The 27467-nt window shown below is 45.0% G+C and overlaps 10 protein-coding genes across 10 annotated transcripts; 4 read left to right on the top strand and 6 right to left on the bottom strand.

The window, feature by feature from the left end:
- Positions 1-809: 809 nt before the first annotated feature.
- Positions 810-3280, top strand: TRVA0_029S00298 (uncharacterized protein; the record flags this gene model as incomplete). The annotated part of the gene is made up of 3 exons (XM_076685787.1): positions 810-2401; positions 2455-3020; positions 3090-3280. The coding sequence occupies 3 exons, from the start codon at positions 810-812 to the stop codon at positions 3278-3280; spliced, it is 2349 nt and encodes a 782-aa protein (XP_076539922.1).
- Positions 3281-3373: 93 nt separating this feature from the next.
- Positions 3374-4148, bottom strand: TRVA0_029S00276 (aminotransferase class I/II-fold pyridoxal phosphate-dependent enzyme; the record flags this gene model as incomplete). Its single annotated transcript, XM_076685786.1, has 3 exons — positions 3374-3703; positions 3749-3891; positions 3941-4148. The coding sequence occupies 3 exons, from the start codon at positions 4146-4148 to the stop codon at positions 3374-3376; spliced, it is 681 nt and encodes a 226-aa protein (XP_076539921.1).
- Positions 4149-8228: 4080 nt separating this feature from the next.
- TRVA0_029S00254 (uncharacterized protein) lies at positions 8229-9692 on the top strand (the record flags this gene model as incomplete). The annotated part of the gene is made up of 1 exon (XM_076685785.1): positions 8229-9692. The coding sequence occupies one exon, from the start codon at positions 8229-8231 to the stop codon at positions 9690-9692; it is 1464 nt and encodes a 487-aa protein (XP_076539920.1).
- Positions 9693-11601: 1909 nt separating this feature from the next.
- Positions 11602-12066, bottom strand: TRVA0_029S00232 (uncharacterized protein; the record flags this gene model as incomplete). The annotated part of the gene is made up of 1 exon (XM_076685784.1): positions 11602-12066. One exon carries the CDS (start codon positions 12064-12066, stop codon positions 11602-11604), a length of 465 nt encoding a protein of 154 aa, XP_076539919.1.
- Positions 12067-12694: 628 nt separating this feature from the next.
- Positions 12695-13735, top strand: TRVA0_029S00210 (uncharacterized protein; the record flags this gene model as incomplete). The annotated part of the gene is made up of 1 exon (XM_076685783.1): positions 12695-13735. The coding sequence occupies one exon, from the start codon at positions 12695-12697 to the stop codon at positions 13733-13735; it is 1041 nt and encodes a 346-aa protein (XP_076539918.1).
- Positions 13736-14683: 948 nt separating this feature from the next.
- On the bottom strand, positions 14684-16159 carry TRVA0_029S00188 (uncharacterized protein; the record flags this gene model as incomplete). The annotated part of the gene is made up of 1 exon (XM_076685782.1): positions 14684-16159. The coding sequence occupies one exon, from the start codon at positions 16157-16159 to the stop codon at positions 14684-14686; it is 1476 nt and encodes a 491-aa protein (XP_076539917.1).
- Positions 16160-18323: 2164 nt separating this feature from the next.
- TRVA0_029S00166 (uncharacterized protein) lies at positions 18324-19829 on the bottom strand (the record flags this gene model as incomplete). Its single annotated transcript, XM_076685781.1, has 1 exon — positions 18324-19829. The coding sequence occupies one exon, from the start codon at positions 19827-19829 to the stop codon at positions 18324-18326; it is 1506 nt and encodes a 501-aa protein (XP_076539916.1).
- A 699-nt stretch (positions 19830-20528) lies between these two features.
- TRVA0_029S00144 (SDR family oxidoreductase) lies at positions 20529-21422 on the bottom strand (the record flags this gene model as incomplete). The annotated part of the gene is made up of 1 exon (XM_076685780.1): positions 20529-21422. The coding sequence occupies one exon, from the start codon at positions 21420-21422 to the stop codon at positions 20529-20531; it is 894 nt and encodes a 297-aa protein (XP_076539915.1).
- Positions 21423-22032: 610 nt separating this feature from the next.
- Positions 22033-22923, bottom strand: TRVA0_029S00122 (uncharacterized protein; the record flags this gene model as incomplete). Its single annotated transcript, XM_076685779.1, has 1 exon — positions 22033-22923. The coding sequence occupies one exon, from the start codon at positions 22921-22923 to the stop codon at positions 22033-22035; it is 891 nt and encodes a 296-aa protein (XP_076539914.1).
- Positions 22924-25479: 2556 nt separating this feature from the next.
- TRVA0_029S00100 (uncharacterized protein) lies at positions 25480-26955 on the top strand (the record flags this gene model as incomplete). Its single annotated transcript, XM_076685778.1, has 1 exon — positions 25480-26955. One exon carries the CDS (start codon positions 25480-25482, stop codon positions 26953-26955), a length of 1476 nt encoding a protein of 491 aa, XP_076539913.1.
- Positions 26956-27467: the final 512 nt, after the last annotated feature.

Raw genomic sequence — 27467 nt, 5'->3', positions numbered from 1 at the left:
ACATCAATTGAGGCGCTAGCATTAAGCTTCCGGTAACGTAAAGCGCTTAAGGCCATATTGTTCTATTTCACTCTCATTGATAACTATTCAGATCTGCTGTAGCGCGTAGGAGATGTGTTGGAATAAGCCTGCTATTTCGGCTACAAACGCAAAAGTGTACCAGTACTCACTGACAAAAAAATAACTGAAAACTGAAAAATAGCCAATACATCCTGGTAGCTTTTTTTTTAACCTACAAGCCGCATTCATTCATAACCTACAGTACGGTACAGCGCATAACGGCATTACCCACCGTAAACCTTCATCGTAACAGCTTATCTTTACCTCCTAATTATGTTTGTGAGACAACACAATAACCTCGGTCCCTAGAAATTTAAGTAATTAAGACAAAAATTAAATTGCAGTGGAAGGTTTGGCTACTGTGTTTAAACGAAGACCCGTTTTACAGTGGTTTAAATGCCGTTACGTACATTACTGTAGCCAACTTAGCAGACCTCTAAGTGCCTAAAGTGGTTCTATGTTATAGCTCGTGCCAAAGAGGTTATTTGCTAGATTTAAACTATGTTTCGAAATCTCTAACAATCTTTTTACAAATCGGCATTTAGAGGAGGTTATTTCCCCAACAGCTCAACCGCGGAATACGATAAAGCCGTACGGCACCTTGAGTCATATGAGTCGCGTGAATCACCCCCTACAATGTACTTTTGAGTCAACCGAAAACTCTCCACCAATCAGCTTTAAATTTCAGCTTGTATAAATATTGACCTTCTCGCCGAAGAATCCACTTTGCACAACATACCTCCTAAATAATGGCTCAAGTCGGAGCATGCTTCTGGAGGCATATGAAGGCCTTTCAGGTCTTCGGCGCCAATACAGACGTGGGTAAAACCATATTCACAACAACTATTTGTCGCTCGCTGGGTAACAGAAGTAGCCCTGGGCGAGTTCTTTACGTTAAACCCGTCCAAACAGGGCCCGAAGAAGATTGGGACCACCACCATGTCGATCGATTTTCCAAGAATGTCACTACTAGATGTTTGTACAACTACGCCCACCCGCTCAGTCCACATATTGCATTTGAACCAGGAAAGGAGGTGCCTGAAAATGACTCGAGCATTGTAGCGAGCGCCTATACCATGCTAAAGGAAAGTGCTGAGGCTAAAGGAATGGAGTGGGCATTTGTTGAGACGGCGGGAGGTCCTTTATCCCCATCCCCTAGCGGTAGTCTCCAGGCAGATGTGTTCAGGGCCCTACGTCTACCATCGATTCTTGTCGCAGACTCAAAGCTGGGCGGCATTTCATCTACTATTTCGGCGTATGAATCGTTGACAGTTCGTGGTTATGATGTCGCTGCAGTAGTTGCCCTCGAAAACGACATTACCCAGAACCCCAGTTATTTCGCTACTTACTTCAAGAACAAATGTCCTGTTATTACACTACAAGTTCCGCCCTCGCGTGCCGATGATGCCACTGATAAAGCTAATATGGAAGCTTATTATTCTCAGGCTAGTGAGTCGAAGGAAATTTGCAAGCTTGTGAATCATTTGGATAGTTGGCACCAGGAGAAGATGGAATCATTGAGCTCCATGAGCAGTGATGCCGAAAAGTTGATCTGGTATCCATTTTCTCAACATACAGAAATTAGCAAAGATACCATTACCGCCATCGACTCTGCCCATGGAAGTTTTTTCCAGACCTACAATCCAGCTGAAAAGAATGCAGATGGGAGTGCTCTTGTTCCGGCCTTGGATGCGTCAGCTTCATGGTGGACGCAGGGTCTTGGCCATGGTAATCCACAGCTTGCTCTGTCAGCTGCGTATGCGGCTGGACGATATGGGCACGTTATCCTAGCAAATACTATCCACAAGCCTGCATTGGATCTCGCCAAGAAGGTGCTGAAGATGGTCGATAATCCTCGCCTTAGTAGAGTGTTTTACTCGGATAACGGAAGTACAGGTATTGAAGTTGCGATAAAAATGGCATTGAAAGCTTCCTGCGACAGGTACGGCTGGAACGTATCAGACAAGAATATTGGCGTTATTGGACTCAAGAGAAGCTATCATGGCGATACTATTGGCGCGATGGATTGTACCGAGCCATCGGTTTACAGCGAAAAGGTGACCTGGTATGACGACCGCGGCTTTTGGTTCGATTACCCAACTTTCAGTATGAAGAATGGAAAATGGACTGTGGAGGTTCCAGAAGATCTCAAACCAGAACTCGGAGAAGAAGACACTATATTTGAAAGCATTGGTGAAATTTTCGACCTCGAAAAGCGAGATGCTTCAAGATATGAGAGTTACATTAAGCAGACTATATCTGAACGTGTTACGAAAGGAGAGAAGTTCGGCGCTATTATGCTCGAACCTATTATTTTAGGGGCAGGTGGAATGGTGTCTGTGTAAGTGGCTGATAACCCCTACTTATGATTTTCTTATACTAACGTTGAAACAGGGACCCACTTTTCCAGAGAAGTCTGGTTAATGTTGCTCGACAGAATCCCGGATTGTTCGGACGCTCGCACGAAGACGCATCAAAAACGACATGGAGTGGCTTGCCAGTCATTTTTGACGAAGTTTTCACTGGATTGTACAGGCTTGGATATCCGTCGGCCGCATCATTTTTGGGCGACGCTAAGCCGGATATCTCCGTTCATGCAAAGCTTCTCACAGGTGGACTTGTCCCCCTTTGTGTAACTCTTGCAAGCGAATCGATTTTCAAGACCTTCTTAAGTTCTGAAAAGTCTGATGCGTTGTTGCATGGCCACAGTTACACAGCTCACCCTGTTGGCTGTAAGGTAGCTCTTGACTCTTTGAATCAGTATGAGGCTTTAGATGCAGACAAAGCCTGGGGTGAATGGAAGTCTAGCTGGGGAGTGTCTAGTCAAAATTCTTATCAAAAGCCGTGGTCAGTTTGGTCCCCCGATTTCCTAAGCTCCATTTCAACTAATCCAGGGGTGAACCATGCTTTGGCAATGGGTTCTATTTTGGCTATCAACCTTAAGGATACTCAGGGAGGAGGTAAGTATCGCATTAGCGCTGTCGCCGAAGCAGTCGGCATATTTCGCTTCTATTTACTAACCATTATAGGATACACTTCAAAAGCGTCCGCTGCGTTGGCTAGTGAATTAGCGCAACCGACAAAAGAAGATATTCCATGGAAAATTCATCTTCGAGTACTGGGCAACGTTATTTATATTATGAGTGGGCAATTGGTGACGAAGGAAGAAATTGAACTCATTCAAACGAGAGTTCTGAACGCTATTGAAAAATCCCTTTAGTATTGGAAAGTGGATTTATTCTCGGTGGGGTGTTCGCAAGCTTAGAAAAGTCCAAACTACCAAATAGGATCTATATAGTCAAGTTTTTTTTTGTTATAACCGTACACTTCTACTTGCCTCCAGTCTCAGCCATTCTTCGATCGAGGAAACAAGAAAGTCAATATCCTCTACTGTATTTGCAGCATGAATGCAAACCCGCACTCTTTCAAGCCCTTTTGGCACTGTTGGATAGACTATGGCGCGCACCATAACACCCTTGTCTTGACAGAATTTTGCCAATGACTTGGATTTAGGGCATATCAAGGCAAATATGGATGACTGCGGACGAGGCAACGGCAGACTAATGAAACCAGACGAAATTGTAGCAAGCTGATTAGTCTTATGGTAGAAGTAGCTCACTCTCTCCCATAGAGTTTCAATTTGCTATTTGGTTAACGAGCCTCTCCTGCTAAAGGTTTTCACACTTACCAACGGTGCTTCTGGAGAAGCAAGATAGTCGTAATGGCACTTTATCAGCGCGAGATTACTAAACGTCATTGCTGTAGAATAAATCAAAGGACGAGCATAATTGACGAGATATTGTTTCGTAATCTTTGAGCAGATCACAATGCCTGTGCGCGTGAGTAGAGGTCAAAACTATGATCACAAAAGAAAACTTACTTCCACTGGCATGAACTGCCTTTCCAAAGGTATGCAGGCGAATAAAAATGTGGTCCTCAAGCCCCTTCTGACAAACCAATCCCTTTCCTTGACTTCCGATAACACCTGTAGAATGCGCCTCATCAACAATGATATAACAGTGTCCTTCCGGAATCAACCTTTTAGTCAGTTCACAGATGCTCTCAATAGGCGCAGTGTCACCATCCATGCTATAGACCCCCTCCACTGCGACGAAAATGCTTTTGCCATCATTGAAGTAATTGGGATCGTTAGATATGATATCTTCAATGCATTTCTGTAATGCTCTAACCGAGTTATGGGCGAACGGCTTTGACTGGGCCCGAGAAAACTTCATTCCATCGTGGACACTGGCATGAATATACTCATCGTATAGGATCCAATCACCTGGTTGAGGGATGCAGGTAAATACGCTCACGTTTGCTTCGTAACCAGAATTGAAGAATAATCCTGCGCTTCCATTATGAAAATGAGCAATTCGGTCCTCTAGATCTTCCATATAAAGCGAGTTTCCATCAAGGAGTCGGGACCCTCCACTACCTAGAAACTTTATCTCTTTGACTTCATCAATATAGCTTTGCTTGATACAATCTGTACGACCAAGAGAGAGGTAGTCATTGCTCGAGAAATCAATAAGTTTGTCTGATGCCCGGAGGGTTCGGAGACGTCCTTGTGCGTTCCTACGCTGCAAAATACTTTCGAGCTTTGCTTCTAGCAAAGAATATTTGTTCGTCATGGGTGCAATGAAAGGGTTTACAGTAGGAAAGAAAAAAATAATTTGTGGAGAGCAGCGAGGGTGACTAAGAGTCATTTGAGTCATTTGAGTCCTATGTGTAGGGTTAGGGTTTATCGGAAGTTCCTCGGAGAAAACCTTTGAGAACTTCATTAACCGAAATTCACAACATAATTACAACGTGCCTTCGGTGAAGGGGTACAAAGATCGGTTGCCAAGGTATGCCAGTGAAATATATTTGCCCAGCTGAAGACATATTTCCCAGGAAAAAAACGTCTCAATTCATTACCGGTGAGAAGTTGTCGACTACTTAAGTGAGTCAAGTCAGCTAATTGCCAGTTTGTTCGCTCGAGGGAATCTAAGCTTTAATTACGTCCCCGAACTATTGTCAATTTCATTAGCTGAAGCTCAGTTAAGTCTATGGACTATTTGAAATATACCCGATTGAGATCCGGCTTCAGGAGGTAGCCAAGTCTCTCTGACAGCACATTAAAGAATCAGCGGCCTCAGAGTGGGGAGCCTGCTATGGAGTAGAGTTCTTACGCGCATACCACGTGCTATTGCCATCAGCCTACTCCTAGAGGAACTCCAATCCGATATGTTAGTTCCTTCGACACTCCCCTAGACCTCTCCTCAGCAAGCTTATCAAAGCACCGCATTGGGTGGGGAATTTTTCGTTTGTACTTTGCAATGATTAAGGTCCCGATTCCTCCCCTTTCACTCTACTGGAGCTGCGGTGGAGTCGACAATGCGACAGAAATCCGGCTATGCAACCATCTACTCAATGTTCTTCGGTATTCCCGAAGACTTGACCTACTGAGTCCCGTGATTCCTAAGGCAAAGAGATGCAACTATCCCTGTCTGAACACCGCGGTCGTTCGGCTGGAGGGGTCCATTCAGGATTCCCTTGACTACTGCATTGAACAGCTTGACATTGGGCCGAGAAGTAAGCTGAGCTGCGCGAGATAACGAAGCGAGCCGTGGAAATCAGGTGGTAGTAGCGACTATGCTTGTCCGAGGGGAACGACACACCATGTTTACAGGCTAATGCAAACAAGAGGTGAAAGTCATTCCGGCCCTTATGTTGACCTCATTCGCCAGGAGAAAGCAAAGAAAGGTCTGAAGCATCAAGATCACACGGAGCCTCTCGTATGACACATCCATGAACTAGAAATCTCAGAGTGGGAAGCTCAGATTGAAATGACTACGTCGTCAAGGATTCAAACACCCCTATCACTGGTTATCAACGGTTTCGTCCAGGAAGAACTTTAATCCTACACGCTTCTTCTTCAGGCACTCTCCCAGACATCAGCTTGTACAACTCTGTACTGCGAAAACCATGAGGCAACCTGCCACATGTTCTGAGCAGTCTCGCCAGGTTTCAACGTTACAATGCTCCCTAAAAATCCACACCAAGGAGGATCTTGTGTCGCCAATTTTCTGGTAGCCGTTATCTGCACCGTTATTTACTAGACTGTGGAATTATTCCCAAAAGAAGTTAGCACCGAGTTTTCAACCTGCCTCTACTGTATTTTAACGTGCATAATCAGTTATGCTACGTGGGTATTCCCTCGTGGTATCAGTGGAGGCGGTGAAGAAAGACCCGTTCGCCTTCATTGCAGATGTTATACAGGTGCTGTTGCAGAATTTTTAAATCCTGAACGCCCGAAGCAAGGGTGGTGCAATAAGTAGCACCCATCTCTTTAAAGGTCGCCTCCGTCTCAGCTGGGATTTCCTCGCTGTAGCTTCTGTCAGTCTCAGCACCAGAGATGAAAAGCGGGCCAAGGATATATTCGTAATCATATGTTTGGCTACAAACTTTCATAGGTACTAAGATGGGTCCGAGTCGGGCGAATTCGTGTGATACCGGTCGTCCGGAACATGGATGAATATTATTTCGTTCTGGGCAATAGAATCTCTTTGAAAAGCGTCTCAGAGTCTAGCAACCCTGCTGCGAGTTTTGTGGACCTGTGTAATGTAGCGGGTAGGATTTTTTTGTCTTTCCGAGCTTCCGTGTAGGGTCGTAGGATGCCACAGACCTCCTGTGCTTAGAGGAATTCGTCATGACTATTATTCAATCACTCCTCTAATAGGGGGATTCTACCGTCTAACAAATGCGCATTGGTTTGAAGGAACATAGCCTTTCTACCAAGCCCTCATGGGTGTTGACTATGAACCCGGCATTCCACCCGCCAGATTTCAATTCAGTCTACCGGCACATAGATTACCTGGTCTCGCAGGTATATAATTATTTAATGTCAATCAATCGAGATTATTTGCTCCAGGGATGAAAACAAAAAGCGGATGCTGTTCGAGGCAGGGGCAACTGAGGGTGAATTGCCACCTACGCTCCATAATAGGTCACATTCAACCACCAGAAACTTGGCTACAGAGGGGGGTCTGGGAGCTGGCCCCCAGCTCCGGGAGCTCGAGGGCTGGCCCTCGAATACACGTCTTCACAAGTAGTAGCTCCGATTTATGGGGGGTCTGCTGCCTCAATTATAACTCAGGCATCGTAATTGTAATGGTTAACAATCTGCCCTCATTAGAAGCTAAACCCAATATTATTAGCGACGAATTGACGGACATCTACATTACTTGGCAGAAACGACTACATATGTCCAAAGAATAATGAATTCCAACTATGTGCAGGTTCTGATTTTCGTCTTTTTCACAGGTTCATAGGACCACACTCAATCAATGGCAAGAAGGTCAACATACTCAATAATAGGTTCATATTCAATAAAACGTCTTCTTGCCATTGGCTACCCTAAAATCCAAACATATACTATCAAGGTGTCGGCTATTCCCATAACGGCGAGCGAGTTCCGACATTATCACGCAGATACTCGTGTAGGCTACGTGTCATAGTACATTTTGGGTCCTGAGTTAATTTCTAGTCATGTACTGTAGCATCTGCGGCGGTATCGGTGCCTGTGTAATGCGTATGAGGGCCACAATCCCGGTAAGCTGCACAATAATTTCTTCGGTACATATGCGGAGCCAACCCCGGAGGATGTGCGAAAGCGAAATGAAACCGGCACGCCTTTGTAAATATAAATCTATGCTCTTCGGAGATCAGTATCTACCAAGTACGTAATTCATATCAGTTATCGCTCTTGAGAGATAAGCGACGTTTAATCACCGATCTACAATGCTATAAGGGGGGTGTTTGGGGCTGAACCGTTGACCTTTCAAACGGTCACATACGTTCGGTGTCTCACCGATAAGCGGGGCTCCCTTCATCGGAAAAGCTCCACATACTTTCGGGGTGTGTCCGATAAGTCCCCCCTCTCATCGGGCCTATCCCTATGTTAGGCGTCGTTCTCGGGGGATGCATCATCGACATGCAGATCGGTGGCAGATATGATCTTTAAGTTCAAGTGATAACCATTTGTGCGTTCATGGAGTCCTCGTACCCCACACTCTCGTAACTGCGGAGAGCGGAGTGTCGAAGAAAAAAAAGCGTTTATAAACGAGCGACTTTTCTGTTTATTTTTTTTGACCAGTGTGATATCATATACACAATACACAACCATGTCTGATCCTGAAAAGTCTTCTCAAATCGTTGCCAATATCAGCGATAGCAACGAGTTTTACGCCATTGAAGAAGGAATGGTTAAGGATGTTCAGGAAGACAACAACGTCTTCGCTAAGACTGACGAAGGACCTGATTTCCGAGGTCTGTCATGTTTTGGAGCCACTATCCTCATTGTCAAGACCCAAATTGGCCTGGGCGTTCTCGGCATTCCATTCACCTTCCAGTCCCTGGGCTTTTTCCCAGGAGTCCTGAGTCTTGTTATTCTTTGTGCTCTGACGACCTGGACTGGTATTGTGGTGGGTCAGTTCCGACTAAACCACCCCCAAGTATACAGTATCGGTGATGCGGCGCATCTTCTTTTTGGCCCTGCTGGCAGGGAGATTATGGGGGTTGGCGCTTGGTTGCTTTGGATTCTTTTCTATGGTGCGGGTCTGATTACTCTGTCCATTGCGTTCAACACCTTCTCAAACCACGCTCTTTGCACCATGGCGTTTGTCGGAATTGGTGCTGCTATTTCATTTGTCATTGCCCTTCTCGCACGAACCATGAAGGCATTGTCATGGTGCGGGTACGTGGCTGTCGTGTCGGTGCTCACGGGTGTGTGGATCGTTGCAATCGCGTGTCTGACGCAATCAGTACCAGCTGCTGCACCTGAGGGTGAGCCAATTCACAAGAACATTGTCGCATTTGCAAAGGGAACTTCATTTGCAACTATTGGTGCCGCTGTATCTACTCAAGTGTTTAGCTTGTGCGGTACTCCTACCCTTTTCACGATTCACGCCGAGATGAGAGATCAGACGAAGTACTACAGAGCCCTCTACATGGGCCAGGCAATTGTATCCCTGAACTATATCGCGATTGGCTGCATCATGTACGGCAAAGTTGGAGATTACGTCGCCTCTCCGGCGCTTGGATCTGCTGGTCCTTACATTAAGAAGATCGCCTACGGTGTCTCATTGCCAGCTCTGCTTTTTGCGTGCTTCTTCCAGGCTCACGTCGCTGGAAAATACGCCCTGGTGCGAATCCTGCGAAACACCAAGCATTTGCAGAGCAATAGCATGGTTCACTGGATGACTTGGATTGCCGTAATGGCCGTTGTCATCGTCCTTGGCTTGATTATCGCGGGCGCGATTCCATTCTTCAGCGATCTCTTGGGCCTGACTGGAGCTCTTCTGGGTACCAGTTTCACGCTCATTATTCCAGGCATGATGGCGCTCTATGAACTGGCCGATCCTGATCTTCAGCCAGAAGACAGTCGATTGGCCTGGATTAAGAAGTCCAAGCGTAACTGGCTGTCCAGCAGGAAGAATATGATCATTGCAGCTGTTTCATGGATTGCTATCATTGGTGGTATTTATATTACTGTTTCAGGAACCTATGGGTCTATTGTGTCAATTATCGATGGATACAAGAGTGGAACTGTTGGAACCGCTTTTTCGTGCGCGGACAATAGTGCTTAACTTATTTTTTTTTTGCTATTTTTTGCTATATTTCGCTATATTTTGTTATATTTATATGAGTGTTTCAATTACAACTTCATTTCATTTTGTTCTTGGGCTTATCAGCTGCCGTATCGTGAGAGATATATAATGAGCTTTGACTCTTTGAGGAAACGCAGCAGAACAGCTTTATATACAGCAGGTAATCTCAGCAAATTTTGATAGTGTCCATGAATACCAAATCAATTACCCTACCGGTACTCCTATAACATCTTAATGGCATGATACAATGTACCCGGTACGTTATGAAGTCATATGTGATGCGGCTTAAGACAGTTACGTATCACTTGCCCAAGTTCGAGGTACCACAAGCAATAACGCCCATAACGAGGGTAGAGATTCCACCAAAGCGACGATCAAACTAAAAACTGCTACACTTGGTATTCCCTAGTAAGGACTTACGACATGCAGCAAATTCGGCACCATTCCGGTAAGCTCTTTGGGAAACTGTACTAGGGAATATTTGGACTAGACTTTTTTTACTCTGTTTCATTGCCGACTCCGCCCAAGTTCACCAGAGACTGCCGAGGAGGTCTGGATCGTTAACAACGGTACCAAGACTCCACCTGACCAGAGTCTGGCGTCTAGCCCGCGATTTGGGAGACCAAAGAGGGCGGTGTCGCAAATTTGGGACCAACAAGAAGAAGAAGAAGAAGAAGAAGAAGAAGAAGCGAGAGCCTTCTGTGACTTTGTGTGGTACTGGTATTTAGAGGTGCTTCCTTAGGAAATTCCGAATTGGCACATGAAGGGAAAAGCTATCGTCGATCGCATATTCAATTAATAAACGTACGGTACTGTAGTATACACGGCTAGACGAGCAAAATTAGAGTGCCGCACATCCGCAAATAACAACCGGAAAAGTCGGATGGCCGATTAATAAGCATTGAGTAACCTCATATGCGACTTATATATGTTTGTCGCGACTTCGGAGACACAGGTCCCAACTTAGGGACATCATGATCTGCGGCTGAAAGATTCCTCCATCAAGGATCCATCGAGATGCGAACACGTAAAAAAAGAGAAGAGAATGGATTAAAATATAAACTGAATGGTAAAGGAATAAAAAATTGTGAATAAAAAAAATATCATGTTCCTTTCAATAACACGCCGAATGAAAATTGTTTCAGAAACCAACTATCTGGGGCTTAGACGACCTACGGAAGCGGTTTTCCCCAAGTGCCTCACAGGGGCTCTATAGGTGAGAACCTCTTGGCGAGAAGCCCCTAATTTGTCGCTTAGAACCGCTGATGTCCGACGGACGTGATATCCGACGGGCATGCAGTTTATTTTCATGCGCCGTACACGTATTACACCGCACATACGTTACCGTGCAAGCGGCGTCGACTATATCTGAAGTAAGCTTTTCGGTTGTTTCATTCTCGGGCCTAACCGTTGCGCATTAGACTCTCGCCCGCAAGGATCCGCGGGCAGATCACAGAAAAATTTTGACAGCCCAGCGATTTACACCTCCAGCAAGTGCATGGGCGAAGCTTCTATACATTTTGGGCGGCAAGAGTATTGAAGTTCAAAACTGCTTTTATTTAATTTTTCTCTGTGTTCTATCATCATTATCATACATTAATATTATTACAAATCGCCCATACAATACTCTGAGATTGAATCCCAGTGGATTCGTATGTTCTAGCACCAGTCGTCCGGAGTGTGCTTCGAGAAATATTGTACTACCCTCTGTAGAAAGAGACGAATGTCAAAATATTTCAGCAAAATGCGTAAGTGGCGGCACTGTGATTGGGTAGGACTGTATTCGACCTCGGCAATAAGTCATTTCTTTTTGCTGTGAAACCAGAAATGCCGTCAAATGCAGCAGAGTTGCACCTTTTTCTCGATTTTCAACCTCTCCAAAATCTCATTACACCGCTGGCTCTCCGAGGAGTATGTCGTTTTGAAACCTGCCGGTGAGGTATTGCTTTAAAATATAAAGGAAAAATGCACTCGGAGCAATACACATGCCAACCCAGTATGCCACAATGAATTTGGATGGTGTAAAGGACGGGGGGGTATTTACTCCAACGAATATTACCAGTGCCGTTAGCCCCATAGCTAGCGACCATGGTACAATCAGAAAGAGTCTCTGACAGTGGTACTGGTATTCAGCATGTAGTTGAGTAGCTAACGAAGTTAGGCGTAGTTGTTCATTCCCGTCTTGTTTTTCCATATTATATTCGTAGTCAAGAGGGCCATCATTTTGCTTGGACAACTTGCGGAGTGACCAGGTGTGGACGGCTACTACAACAAGTAGGCCAATGAAGCCTGCTATGACTACAGCTATAGCCCATACGGCAGCCCAGGAAGGTTCCCAATCGCTAGTATCCATAATTTTTCAACAAGGAGAGATCGCAAATGCAAATCTACGGGATCGTACCGACATTTATATCAGTTTCCACAATGGCTATTTTAAATTCATCCACTTGGAATGCAACAGAAGCGCACAGGGGGCTAGCCCTCAGTAATAATAGGTACCGAAAATTGAGGCACACGCATACGAGCCGGCATGGTGTCGCAACATTTAAATAAAGCACCCATTTGATTGGATCGCTCTCGCCCAATCACTTTAGTGGTACATAATAGAAAGAAAAAAAGAACCAGATGAAGTAGCCACTCTTTCTCTTTGTGTAGACGATGGAGCTATGGTACATTTTGTGCGACTCAGGTTGCAAAAAGCAAGTCCAAAGTCCAGAAACACGTTATTCCACCCGCATATGAAATGTCTTAAATAATGGTCCGTCGGCCCCACCCCAGCTGGTTATCCCTTGGATTGTGGCTTTCTTTTTTTTTTTTCACTTGGCCGTCAGGGTGAAAAGAAGCTCACCCAGCGGCAGGTCATAAAATGAATCAAAATTTGTACTACGCGGGTCTCTCTACCCAGCTTACGCTACAGTAGCCCGAATCTATCGCTACCCACACCTTTTCAGTTGACATTGATCTCCAGACACCGGTCAAAAATGACCCCCTCCTCCTCGGTGCCCAGCTGGATGGGCATACCTTTAAAATATATCTCGCTCATGGTTTTAACAGTACAGAATTCGTCGCTTATTCTGGTCATGAGGTATTCCAGAACAATGCCAGGTTATGACGAATCCGGTAGATACTTCGTATCTACTGCAGTCCTTCTCAATGAAGTTCTCAAGCTCCTCATTTGCATAGCAATTAGATTGCATAGCGTAAAGAGCATTAGAGCACTGTTACGTGATGTGCTAAGCGACGATATCTGGCATCTAGCTGTCCCAGCATTCTTATATACATTGCAAAATGGGCTACAGTTCATTGCCGTATCAAACCTAGATGCCCCGACGTTCCAAGTTACTTATCAGATGAAAATTCTAACTACGGCCTTCTTCTCCGTCGCACTTCTTAAAAGGACATTAACGATCAGACAATGGGTCTCGCTGTTGTTACTTGTCATCGGCATTGCATTGGTTCAAATTCCATCTGAAGCGATTGTCCAGTTCTTCAGTGGTCCCACGACCGACAAACCAAGTGATAAGCTGGCTTCTGTCACGGACACGAATCAATATGTGGGACTACTCGCTGTTGCCGTTGCGTGCGTGCTAAGTGGTCTTGCTGGTGTTTACTTTGAAATGGTCTTGAAGCGGTCCAAAGCTAGCGTATGGACACGGAATATCCAGCTTTCTTTCTTTTCTCTCTTCCCAGCCCTTTTTATCGGTGTAATTGGAAATGATGGAGCTAATGTCAGAGAAAAGGGATTCTTCCATGGATACAATTATGTCGTCTGGCTCTCGATTGTACTTCAGGCGATCGGGGGATTAATCGTCGCCCTCTGTGTGAAGTACGCCGACAACATCGCGAAGAACTTTGCGACCTCAATATCCATCATTATTAGCTGTGTTGTCTCATTGTTGTTCTTTGCTGATTTTGAACTGACGAGCAATCTTTTGGTGGGTGCATCGTTTGTTTTGTACGCTACGTTTTTGTATTCAAAGACTGCAACTTCCAAAGAGTTGAAGCCAAAAGCAAGTGTATAAATAGCTCGCTTACGTCTAATCGAATATGTATTCTCATTCTGGGAGATTCATCTGTTCAACATAGCCCGAACAGGCATCCTAGGATGCTAACTACTGTACTTCTTCTTCCTAGTGGATAACCCAGGAAAAGCCAAACCGGATCTAGTCGCCGTGAAACATTCTGCAGGGCAGGATCGTGCCAAAGCCCCAGAAAAGCAGCTCAGGTTGCATCGACGAAAAGCACCATCAAGCTGCGCGGTCCACAGCTGGCAAAATACTGTCCTAAGCCAGCTCTTTCGATGTTTGTTCGGGACAGGCGCTAACCGGCAAAACCAACTGCCAGTTCCTCATGAACGTGGGTCAAATCTTTCGTAAATCTGGCCGTTTGGAAATACGCCATCATATTCTTTCGTGGTGTCTTCTCTACGAGGCTGAGGACCCAGAAGAGTTACAAGCGACTGATTTGACTAGCCGACGCTTTTGGTCGCTTTTCGGAACGAAAGGAGAACTCGAAAGTATGCCTCAATTCATCGAAGAAAACCGTCGCCCTAGAGCAGCGTCTGCTGAGAGACTCGATTGAGATGGAAGTAAATAGCTGTTGTAGGAAAGATTATGCGCTTAAATTTGTTTTACGTAGGTAGGGTCTTGCGGCCCCGGCCACACTAAGGCTCTTTTCCTCCTACACAGGCTTCCACCACTTCCTTCACCGCGGGCAGTCCCGGCGAAGTGCACCTTCGGTGGATTTGCTTGGCTAAAACAAAAAAAAAATTAGGGGCGGGTCTGCGTAGGAGGTAAAAAGGCTCTACTGTACAGTGCAAAGGATTGATACTGCTATGCATTACGGTAGATGTACCTGGTACTACAAAAAAATTCTAGCTCTGTATCAATTCCAATAATAGCTACATTGGGCTAACTTTATAATATGCAAAGAGTGCACTAGATAACAGTATCTCTATGATATCTGATGCACTAAAGGGGATCATACCGCAATGGTGGATGGTATACCTTCAAGAGTTCAGCAACCTCCTTGTTAATAGTTTTCTGAGTCTTCTTATCGATTTTCTCGCCCGATGGCAGGTATTTGTCGTAGATGTCCATCTCGTCGTAATGAGATTTCGTTACCAGTTTCGAATGCTCGTATTCGTTAATGTATTCCTCCTTCTCGCATCCCCCGTACGCGGTCAACTGGTTATCGGCATCGAACTTCTTAAATTTATCCATGTACTCATCGCAGTCCTTTCTTCGCACCCAAAGACGAAGATCGTTGTCGTAGCGCCAGCCACGAGCTGGTTTGAACTTTCCATATTTTTTCAGGAGTAGAAGTTCAGGTTCACTGGGAATATATACTTGCGCTCCTTCAAAGAGAGTTCGACGAAGAGGACTCAGCTCTTTGAGCTTGTATCTGTTGTTGAATTTGCAGTGAACCTCACCCTTCTTTGCCCCGTCTCCGGTAGCTGCAATAGCAGTGATATCGATGTAGACTCCTGATCGGGTATCGATAACTCGAGCATCAATAGCATTATTGCCGTTGCCTCTTTCTCGCTCGATGTACCACGGACCAACGTCAACGAAGTACCTACCATTACCCTCATTTGGATCCTGCACAATGAGTGTCTGGTTGAAGAGCCGGGCAAAGCGGTCAAGCTCGGCAACAGGCATTTGAATGTCATGGTCGTTGTCCCATGGCAAAGACATGCCGTTCCATTTCCATCCAAGCAGAGATCCTTGAGAAACCCACGATAGAATGTTATACGTGTTGGTGAAGTCAGACCAAGTCCTCAGAAGATGGTGTCTAAATGCTTCATGGTCCCTCTCACTCCTCCGCTTATTGAAAAACCTCCAGTCGTAGTGCATACCGTCCCATCTGTGGCCCTTAATGGGTACCTCATAAAAGTACTTTTGCGAAGTTTTATAGTATTTGGATGCCCATTTGATCATCTCGAAATGCTTCTGTTTTTCTAGATCCCAAGTCGGATCTATCTTCGTCTCCACTTTTTCTGTCATGTTGAAAAGGAACATTTCCATCGGCATGTCGACCGTTACTTTATCGGCGATGTTTGATGCAGTCAGTTCAGGGAACAGAGTGTCCGCAGCTAAATCGTCCAGAGAATCAATTTTGAGGGAGGCGTCGCTTCGGTTAGCTTTGTCGATATTTCCGTGCATGCCGTTTATATAGACCACCCTAGGTTCCTCTCCCAGCAGGATTACTTTTCGAGGCTGTGGTGCTTCGCTAATCAGAAATATTCGGCCGTTGATAGCTAGTTCCTCCTCACTTCTCTCGCTAACGGGTGGGTATTGCAGGTCTTCAAAAGGATTGCGGCCCTCCCAAGCATCTGGCCAGTCGGCTTTCGAAGCTTGCGAGACCTCATGCATTTTACGCATCTCGACGGTGTCAAGCCAGTCGTCCCATTTGAAATCCTGGAACCGACTACTATTGTTCATCATCGCAGTTCGAGCAGCTGTAAGATCGAACCCAGAATCTTTAATCTCCGCTGGTCGAAGGATGGCGCTAACACTTTGTGGCTTCACACGATTGGGATCTGATACATAGAAGCTTAGCATTACGATCATATATGACAAGGCCATAATCGCCAACACCTTGACGATGATCGACTGGCGTAGCACTAGTGATAGCCTTATCATCGTGTCTACTCTCAAAGCTGGAAGGTCTGGCCTGGTCAGTTCCTAAAAGAATGGATAGCTTTGGAGAGTAGAAGCTTCAAGTTAAGGATTATTAAAAAAAAAAAAAAAAGGGGTAACCGGAAGGAGAAAATATTCCAGCGAGGCCGATTCATATATATGAGGCGGGTAGTTTTTAAGCAGAGCTTCTAAGGGGGCATTGCACATTACCTAAAAGGGAAATACACGAAAAATCATGCACTGCACAACAGATGTGCATACGAAAAGGGAAATGCAGTGGAAGATATCGTAATCCGAGGTCTTAGTACGCATCCCACTACGGATACCTTTGTGGTGGATCCAAGGATCCACCTCTGTGAGGCTATTTTTACCGGTATACAGATAGCACACGCGATGGTGTTTTTGTGAGCAGTTACTTTTGAAAAAAAAGGCACCGATTTGGTTGCATCGTCGGTGATCCGCCTTCTGTGCCGATATCCTTGACTGTGCCTCCTACGGCTACAGGCAATATTTGAACCGAAGGTTCCAGATAATGTGGCGGTTAAAAAAGCAGGAATGAACAGGCAACTTAAAGCTCGATCATGTGTTTTTTTGCTTAAGTATTTTTTGTAAGCTGTGTAATTTTATTATGAATGCTCTGTACTGAGAAAAAAAATAATCGTAGCGATGTTTAGCACCGTGCCAGTAATCTTGCGATTCTGTGTGATCGACAAAAAAATCTAAAATTCGCCTAAACCTCCTGGACGACGGGGTACATGTAAGTTCGATAGCTCAACAAGTACATGTACCTTTCGTAATCCCCGCATGCATCAGTCTCTTTCGGATGCAGATAGAGTTAGGCATGTGCGTTTTTCATTTCAGGGGACAAAGTGTAACGTACTACCTTGGTACAACATTTTTTCCAGCCAGATAATGCACAGAATCGGTGTACTCAATTAATTTATATTAAGCTCAAAATTACAGGGCTCCTCCTTCGCAAGGAGGTCGAAAATTATTAGGCATATGGCTGGCTCGGCCGACGTTCCACCCGCAGTTGCAGCTTATGACAGGTGACTGCAGAACAGATTTAGAGCATACGTGGCAACTACAGTAGGTGTATTTTTTCCGGCTAATGAGCTGCATCCGCTCAGTGACGGAGTACGGCATTGAAATCTGGGGTGCGTATTTACCAGTGCTTTCGGCGCCAAGCGAAGGTGACGTACGTACCGCCTGCAACGGTTGCCACCAGGACAAGCTTCAACGGCTTCTGTGCGGCAATCTTCTACGCACAAGATAGAGTTTAACTTATTAAACCTTGTGATCAAGCCTAGCCACTCTAACAACCTCAAGCGTTGGGATGGTTTTAATCCTTCGCTTAGACTCTGTACCACCGCACGCGCCGCTCTGGGACCAGGACTCTGAGGAGACCCATCAACCGGTGCAGGCAAGAGCCCGCCATTCAGCAGTGTCAGGATCGGATGTGACGTCAGAGGTTTGGTTCAACACGGCTTCATCGGAGAAATGTATCACTAGTAAGCGCTTGTGAAGCGGACGCCGAAGCTTGGCAGCACTCCACCATATCACTTCCTATATCACTTCATAGTGCTATACGAGGCCCTACAGGCCACTCTACCAGGAAGTACGCGACCAGGCCGGTTTTTGCATATGCAAGGATTCGAAAGAAGGGGGGGGGGCACTTCTCAAAGAGGACGGTCACTTAAACTGCGAATCAGACCCGCTAACGATCCATTCTTAGTCCCACGCAGTTGTGTTAAGTTTCTCATTTTTAAAGGAAATATACGGTACAGTGCCCTGACTTCCGGGAGTATTCAACCCCCGCGGCGCTATTGCTCTATAGCTGCGGAGACTATTTGATATGTTTAATATTTCAAAGAGTGATATTGTATAACTCTATGTATTTATGATTATTTTAATACCCCGGTAGAATTTCCCGGCTACGGATGCTCCAAAGACTTAGCTACAGTAACAATTAGTTTTCAACTGCCAGAATCTGATACCAGTTGCTTCCGCTTTCGATCAAATTAGCAACACTCTTTGGCCTGAAAGCTTCGTCGTTTTTCCTTTTCGAACTAATTCGCTTTTGAATGCTTGAGGCCACCCATTCGGCGCCAGATCGGGCACCTTCCAAGTTGGCAGATGACGGGCCGGTACGAAGGAAAGCAAGTCGGCCAACAACATAGAGCGGGACATCTTCTCTCCATTCCAAGTCGTTCGTCAAGCAGGGAAGCCCACCAATTGTTTCAATAGGGTAATTCTCGCAAATCGAAGACAGAAATTTAATACCTTCCACGTCAGGGGTTGATCCAGTAGCGTAATAGATATAGCTTATCGCTTCCGGGATGACAAACTGGTTGTTAACAAGCACGCTGTTCCATTTCTCCCCGTCCCAGTCTGATGGCTGAATAGTTGAATATTTAAGAATTTCAACTCTTCCCGCCTTTTGATGATCGTGAAGAATCTTGAAGTACTCAGGGTTAACTGAGCCGCCATTTCTAGCCTGCCGGACAATTTCGAGTCTCTCTTCATCACTATCCTTTTGCCAAAACGTTGACTTCATATAATTCTTGTACTTAGTCACCCACTCGAGATCGAAATCAAAATGCTTCACCTTGATATCTCCCCGAGTAATAAAATAAACTTTTGACGCTTTCTGAGACTTGACAAGGGAATCACATAACTGTGCTGAAGTCAATCCGCCTCCAACAACAATTGCAGTGCCCATAGGCTTCTTTGGCGGAAATGCAACCTGCCTTGAAAAGATATGCGAAGTGTGACAGGATCCATCGGGGAAAGCTTTCCCATCGTAATTAACAGAGCCAATTGGTCCACAAGCCATGACAACGATATAAGCAGTATATGTGCTGCAGTTTGTTGTAATTGTAAAAATGTCGTTAATTTCGTCGAATTCGATTCGCTCGCAAGATTCTTTGGACACTACGTCTGCCAGTTTGTACCGTTGGACAACATCCTCGCAGTAATCTCTGAAAAGCCGGGTAGATGGCCTGTAGTAGTCCTTTTCGTCTCGCGTATCCACTCCTATTGGCTTGCTCTTCCTCTTCCGTTTCTGCTGGTGCTTGGACAGTTCCTTGCCAACTACGCCTTTAATTTCCTTAAGTTCATTTTGCCTATTGTTTTTATACGCAAATGAAATCATTCCATCGATATCAGCGGGATCAGGGTGGAAAAACATCGGAGAACGCAGGCATGGAATTTTGCAAGTTTCAAACTGGCTATCCCATTGCCCCAGCCATTGCGACGATTGTGCGTCAATAACTTTTATAGAAAGACTATCGGAGAATTTGTTGATGTTCCGCGCTTTAGTCTTTACTAGATTGATATCCTTATTCTTAAGCCAATAGAATCGCTGATGTTCTGCCTCCGTGAATAGGGCGCTCGGGGTCTCCTCTTTCAATCGTGCTGCCACAGCCAAGCCGCAGGGGCCTGCGCCAATAATCAGGACATCATAAGCGCTCATCTGTTCTTGTTAACGTATACGCCGTAAATTGGCTTGTCCATTACTTTAGTATTTATACCTTCGAGGCAATATACCTTGAGGGTTTCCCTACGATTTAGCAGATCTGCCGTGTCCGCTGTTGTGTTACAGTATATAATTCCAATCAAAATCCATACCTTGATAGTCATAACAGGCTACATATAGCTTTCACTATTAGGTTATGTCCATTGGTAAGTAGAATTATGGGGAAACACCTTGGTGGTAATTGTGCTCTGATTCCTCCGTATGGTGCACATACAGAGCAATAGTACTGTACTGTACGGTAATGCCTACCGTAAATATACAGTAAAAGAGCATACATAGTAGGAAACGTACGTTGAGCGTGTCAGACCTAGCAAAGTCTATGGCAAAAAGAAGGTGGTTCTACTAGCCGGAATTTCGTTGATTCTTTTCCGTATCTAAGCCTGGTTCAACTCACAGTACAGTACTGTACGGTATATTTCGTATTCCCCTCCGCCGCAGGCCCGCTCCGATCACCCCTGAAAGGTGCCAATTTCCTTGACAGCCAAAAGACACTACCATGTAATGAACGCTGTGCAAAGTTAGTTTCAGCACATTCAAATGAAGTACTTATACCAAATGCAAAAAATATAATAAGCCCGTAAATGATGTTCGATTTAACTAGTAAGTGGTGCAAGCCGTAGAATGGACGTATAAATCTTAGTCGAAATAATTATTGGCCATGTCTTCAAGAAGAGGAATCCCAACTGGAATCCACCCCAACTCGTTCCGAGTCTTCTCACTCGAAGCAGGCTTGTCGCCAGCAAGGACATATGCGAGGAAATTGAGAGTCTTAAATGCCTCTTGAACAGACTTACCTTCCATAGGAAGCGAGAGCTTCTGGCTAATGAGAGAAGCAATGTCCTTAATGGCAACTCCTGACTCAGCTATGGCGTGGTAAATAGAACCCGGTCTGCCTCTCTCTAGAACCAACCGGAACAAAGTAGCCGCGTCCTGGCGGTTAACGGCTGGCCATCGGTTGGAACCGTCGCCAATAAAAACGACTGAACCATCTCGCTTAGCGGCATTGATCAACCTGGGAATAAAAGCCTTATCTCCAACGTCATGGACAGTTGGAGGGAGCCTCACTACACATCCTCGCACGCCCTCCTTACTGGCTGCAAGCACTGCATCACCATTGGCACCACGCTTGGCAAATGCGCTGCCGTCCCTCACTTCCTCGGTGTCCTCAGTGGCCAGAACCCCTGCAGGCAGCCCGGCTGTACCAGCTGCAATGACCAGAGGCTTGTCCGAGCCGGCCAATGCATCAATCATAGCCTTAATTGCTGCTTCGTCAACTACAACGGACTTATCAATATTTCCGAAATCATGGATAAACGCCAGATGTACTACTCCGTCGCAGGCTCTGGCGGCACTTTTGAGTGACTCGAGATCTTCGAGGCTACCTTTGTGCGGCTCGGCTCCAAGCTTCGAGATTACTGCGGCTGACTCCTCATTTCGAGCAAGGCCAACAACGTGGTGTCCGTGTTTGATCAGATCTTGGACCAATGCCCGGCCAATGAATCCAGATGCGCCAGTGACAAACACTTTCATGGTTCAATTGAATAGGTAACTTGCAAGCAGTTTTTGTGGATATGCATTTTCGGGGGAATATATGCCATTTATATATTGCTATTTAGATACGGTACTAGAGAGTCTCCAGTAATGCTCGGATATTAACTTCGGCGAATTGGTGTTTAGTTCCGTCGAAACTTAGTTCCGTCCCAAACATCATACGGGATCGCGACCTGTTTTAATTAAGTCCGAGCTTCACTTTCTCGGGCGCCCGACAGACTAACAGTTCAATGCTACCACATTGGAGTTTTGCGAGGCTTGGATCGTGACTCCAGAAGAGGAAAGAAGGCGATTGATTTGATAGGAATTTCCTGACGATGGGGCTGTCCAACTGTATCTGATAGTCGGGCCGATCGGACTATCCGTCACGGTTGGACCCGGCGACACTTGGGCTTGTTTAGTGAAGTTCTATCGTGAGAAAAATACTATAACCAATGAGAAAGTACGCCAATGAAATCATGCGAGTGAGGAGAAAAGATCATGATATAGCACAAGTAGTTCTTTGTGGCCCCTGAAGAATGAGACTTAACTGTATGGCACGAGCTAAAAGGCAAATTTAATATAGTTACAGGTATCCATAAGTTACCAATTACAAATCATCGTGTATGGATATTTTCTGTGAAAAGGCGGAAGCATTAGACGCTATTTTCGAATTTTCCGCTTTTAAGGAATGTCGGTTACCGTGCTTACTGAAACCCTGTTCAACATTACTGTTGCCTGCGCTACCAAATTTGCAGCTGATCTTTGCTCCATCACAGATCTCATAGCAGTACTTAGTTAGATATTGCAAATCCTTAACTTGGAGGTTAGAGTCTTTACCCCATGATATAAAGCAACCGTTATACTCTATGTTCCTCGGCCCGCCCGGTCGCCAAGTTACATCAGACTTCATAGCAGAGAGTAGACGCTTACAGGCATTCCGATCTGCTTGATGTGAATTTCGACACGGGTCCCTCAATTGCGCGTCGTTTTCAGGAGTAAAGGCCTTACCTTCCTTTTTTACCTGAGAGTATAGCTCTTTCAACTCTTCAATAGACGAAGTTTCTTCCAATATGTCGAGTAATGCATTGCGATCGCTGTTTTTCCACAAAGGTTTTAGGTCGTTGACCATATCACGGAACATATCAGACGTTATTACCGGCTCTGTAGCCTTGGCCTGGCCTGCATAGAGGAACTTATACAGTAGCAGTATCACATCGCCATGCTTACCTCTATTTGCAGCTTCCCGAGCAAGACCAGTTACATGTCGCAGATATTCGAAGGAGGTATATGTATATATGCCATAATCATCTATCAGGGGGAAACCATAGTCCTCCAGTCCATATCCGGTTGTGTTAAACCATACAGTGCCATTGGAACCATCATTCGGTATTATCTGATTCCTCAGTATAGCTCTAATAGAGTCTTCATACGATAACGTGCAGAGGACCTTCGTGAGAAGACAGACAAACGCCATAAGGAACCCCTGCCAATTCATCATCCCGGTTCAACTATAGGTAAAGGCAAAAGTATGTATTGGTAAGATAATATGCTTCAGCAGCAAGCGAGGTTTAAATGCTAGCCGAAATACTGGTACTGCACAGGATGTGGCGTCGTCAACTATCGGAACACTATGTGTATCAACTTTTATGGGAGGCAATTTAGAGTTGCGGCCCTTTTGGTCCATCTATTACGTGGTAGTGACACTTCGTTTTTCAAATTTCCCAAGGAAAAGATTTGGACTACGTACTACACAATATACATGTCATTTTCCGCGATGAAATGCGGCGTATAAAAGAAAATAGGCCATAGGTGCATTGTTTACGCTGTTACTTACTGGGTAAGCGGTACTTCTCCGATGTTTGAGATGTGACGCACCTGTCAAAACCCGGTACCGTTCGTTAAGCCTTTTCTCAGGGTACGGCACGCAAAATCCGTTGGCCAGACGCAGTTAACAATAAATAGAGTGTATCGCCCAGTGGCTTATTTGACTTACTGTAGTTTGTTCTCCGCTTATTCTGTTGTTAACGGTGGTTCTGGACACCTTGCATGTCCAAAGACCATAGCCGTCGCACGACATATGAATGGCTTTCGGCAGCGTAATAAATCACCTTTGCTCTCTTAGTCGATTAAATAATTGTCAGAGAAAATACTATTTTATATAACCTTAGGGTAGATCAGAAAATAGCAGTAGTTTTGTTATTAGCTAGGAGAAGAAAGCAACTGCCAATGCTTATGGACGTTGCAGTGACGATTCCATTTAACTCGGTAAGCTGTTTGCTCCAGGTCACAATTTATGAGGGTAAGATCAAAACTGCGTTGGGCATCTTCGGAAAGAGAATAAAAAGGCGAAGAATGGCCAGGATATTGGAAGTTATCAAACTGCGTTGCTGGATAGAGACGCAGGAAGTACTTGCAAAGTACTAACGGCCAATCCTTAGATGGACATCTTGAGGCTAGGCGTCCAGGTAGATACGGCTTTCCAGCACCTGCCAGTACTGCTTCTGGCCCTATAACAATTACTTGTCGTGATCACTAGGAATGTCATTTTGCCCCAAGATACAAAACATGCGTAGCTATGTGCTTTTGCAACCCTTGATGGACCGAAGTCTCCGGCTACGCCTAAGTTTACCTCTTACCTAGAGCGAGCGTGCGATTTACCTTGAGGCACTAACAGTCGCGTTTAGATACAGTAATCTTAACGGTGAGAATGACGCATACTTGAAGCCAGAGAATCATTGTCGGAGCAGTAGAAAACTCATCATCACTACTTTTACATGCTAAAATGATGAATGCTAGACGAATGTTAACCACCTTTTTACTCTGCCAGCAATCAACATTCTGTCATGAGAAGATGTGAACAAGATTTACCGGTAGTAGAATTCCCTGAAAAAAAATCATTACGAACTGTTCAACAAGGTCATTTATTCGCATAAACACGCGTCGCCAATCGATGACATAGGTGTGAGCGATGTCGTCATACGAAACACTATCAGGTTTGTACTGCCAGGTAGTCCAGTAGTAATCGTTTATTACAAGGAAGGCACAACATCCTAGCTATTTATGAAATGTGTTTTTATAGTTCACTTAAAAATAAATATCTAGAGCCACTGTCTTCTCCGTATCTAACAAGGTCTTCCGATTATTCTGAGTGGTATCATGCATTACCGGTATATTGGTACACCTCTCTCTTTCTGTAGACCACGTCCCAGCCAACTTTGTATGACGTACATAGTGCAAGTATAGTTTACTACCGGTAGGATATTCCATCAAATCTTTCCTGCCCAGGGCCCTTCATGATTTCGTCCGGTTCCCATATAATTGGTACTGTATTTCTTTGACTAATGGGGCACTTCCTACAGTACATAAGCGCGGTTGCTTCGAAAGTCCAGACCAATAGAAATTCCGTTCTTTGAGTTTCTTAATACATTGACTTTATTCCCTACATAGTCGGAAGTAGCTACCGTTACTGATATGTTTGTTATCTCTGCCACAGAACCCCCCCTCTTCCGTGGAGAGGATTTTGGGAGGCCTGCGTCGGAGGTATAGCCGGACTTTGTCAAGGAAACCTTGAACATGTTTCCTTCGCATTGTAATGTACATTGTAATGTACAATAGACTGTTTATTAGCCAGGAAGAATACACAGTAGTCAAAGCGCAGCCTTTATGAATTAAACTATAGGGGACAACTCGAAGTTATATTAAAGCGACAAAAAATAAGCCGTATATATGTGAGTCAAGCTTGAGCCCTGCATGCATCAGAAATATCCACCTTAAAAGACATGCTTATTGTGCACTGTTCGTAGTACGTACACTGTATGACCAGCTAGCCTAAAGTTGGCATGTATTGTTTGTTCACTTTATCCAATCGCGTAGCGTGAACTTGTTTCGGTTTGGCATCAGGGGACCTTGTGTGAGATGAGACTGTTTCATTTTGCTCCAATGAGGCTGTTGACAATAGTGCACCATTTGTGGGGAAGATTCGCCGGTTGATGTTGGATTAAAATGCAGGGATTATCATCGCTCATAGATTCCAACCTGCATCGCTGTTTGCAGCATGTCTTGGTCGCCCTATAAGCACTCTTTTGACAGGATGAATTCTGCTATCCATCACTATGAGAGAAGAGACTCTAATACAGACGACGACGCCAGTGATGACCGTAACGTGTTTAGCAAGAAAGCTGAAGGACCCGACTTCCGGGGTGTTACCTGTATTGGTGCTGCCGTATTGATCGCAAAAGCACAGTTTGGGCTGGGCGTTCTTGGACTTCCATTCACCATGGAAGTTTTAGGACTGGTCCCTGGAGTAATCTGCCTTATTGTTCTCTGCGCTTTTAGTATATGGTCGGGAGTGGTAGTGGGAAGGTTTCGCTTAAGTCGACCGGAAGTCTACAGTGTTGGTGATGCTACCCTTCTTATGTTTGGCAAAATAGGGTGTGAACTTATGGGGATTGGTTTTTGGCTATTCTATACGCTATGCTATGGGGCTGCTCTTCTCACTTTTACAATAGCATTTAATACCATTACCAGCCACGTCATCTGCTCAGTGGGATGGCTCGGTGTAGGGGCTGCAATCGCCATGATACTGGGTACTCTGATGCGAACAATGAAAGTCATATCATGGTGTAGCTACGTTGCTGTCGTGTCTGTTTTTAGTGCAGTGTGGATAGTGACTATCGCCACATTAGCTGAACCAATTCCCGCTAACGCACCTTCTGGAATGCCTGTCAATAGACACGTCAGGATTTTTGGTACAGGCTCCTCCTATGCATCAATCGCAACGGCCGTAGGTACGCAGCTCTTGAGTCTTTGCGGAACTGCCTCGTTTTTTCCAATCCATGCGGAGATGAAGGAGCAGAAGAAATATATCTTATCACTCTACCTGGGTCAGGCATTCGTTGTGTTCAATTACATTGCGACTAGCTGCATCATTTACGGTAGAGTTGGGCAGTTCGTGGTATCACCTGCTCTGGGCTCGGCAGGCATATTAATTAAGAAGATCTGTTATGGAATAGCTCTGCCAGAGCTTATCTTCTCATCCTTCTTCCAGGCTCACATTGCCGCGAAATATGCTTTGGTGCGTCTGCTCAGAGACACTGACCATCTGCAAAGTAACAGCATGAGGCACTGGGCTACATGGGTCTCGATGATGACCATTACAATTGGAATTGGCCTAGTTATTGCTGGAGCTATACCTTTCTTCAACAGCCTTCTAGGATTAATTGGCTCACTCTTTGGGAGTAGCTTTATGCTAATCATTCCTGGATTTATGTCTCTTTATGAGATTACTGATGTTTATTATGAACCTGGCGATAAAAGTATGCAATGGTTAATGCGATGTGGGAGGGCATGCAAGGCCAGCAGGAAAAATATTCTAATAACGGCTACAGCCGTGTTTGCCATTGCTGTAGGGATCTATATTATGATCACCGGTGTTTACGGCGCAATCACATCAATTGTTGATGCATACGAGGCCGGGGGAGTAGGAGGTGCATTCTCTTGCCAAGATAACAGTTTACTACCTGCACACTAGTTATCTTTCGCCACTCTCTGTAAATATTTTTATCATTATTTTCATGCCTATTTCCTTAACGTTACCCATAAAATGGACTTGCCTCTTCAGTTTTCTAATCTCCAAATAATCGACTTGCCATGTCGTCTAATCTCATTGCAAATTTGTTGATATGAATGTCAAAACTACCTTACCCTGTTACTCGTGCTACGGTGAAAACAATAAGATACCAAAAAATTTGCTATTAAGCTCCAGGCAACAATCATACTAAAGAACGTGATATTTGCCTTACTGATAAAGGAGACCACTAACATCGAGATAATGTCCAGTCTTTCGAGATTGCTCAATGGAATAGCGGGGATCAAACTTGCCTAGCTGCTGTGCAACGATTTGAAGGGCCACGAGCTTCGAGTATGGTCGGTTAATGGCAAGGGCGCCACTCATGAAATATGTGTTCGGGATGCCGCAGTCTCGGTAAAGGCCATTGATCTCACCCTCACAATCGAGACCCCAAATCTTCGTCAGTTGTTCGC

Source organism: Trichomonascus vanleenenianus (genome assembly GCF_965637985.1).
Source record: "Trichomonascus vanleenenianus strain CLIB 3782 genome assembly, contig: TRVA0_029S, whole genome shotgun sequence".
Lineage (NCBI taxonomy): Eukaryota > Fungi > Ascomycota > Dipodascomycetes > Dipodascales > Trichomonascaceae > Blastobotrys > Blastobotrys vanleenenianus.
The sequence above is the reverse complement of the archived record's forward strand: the minus strand, read 5'-3'. Positions and strand labels throughout refer to the sequence as shown.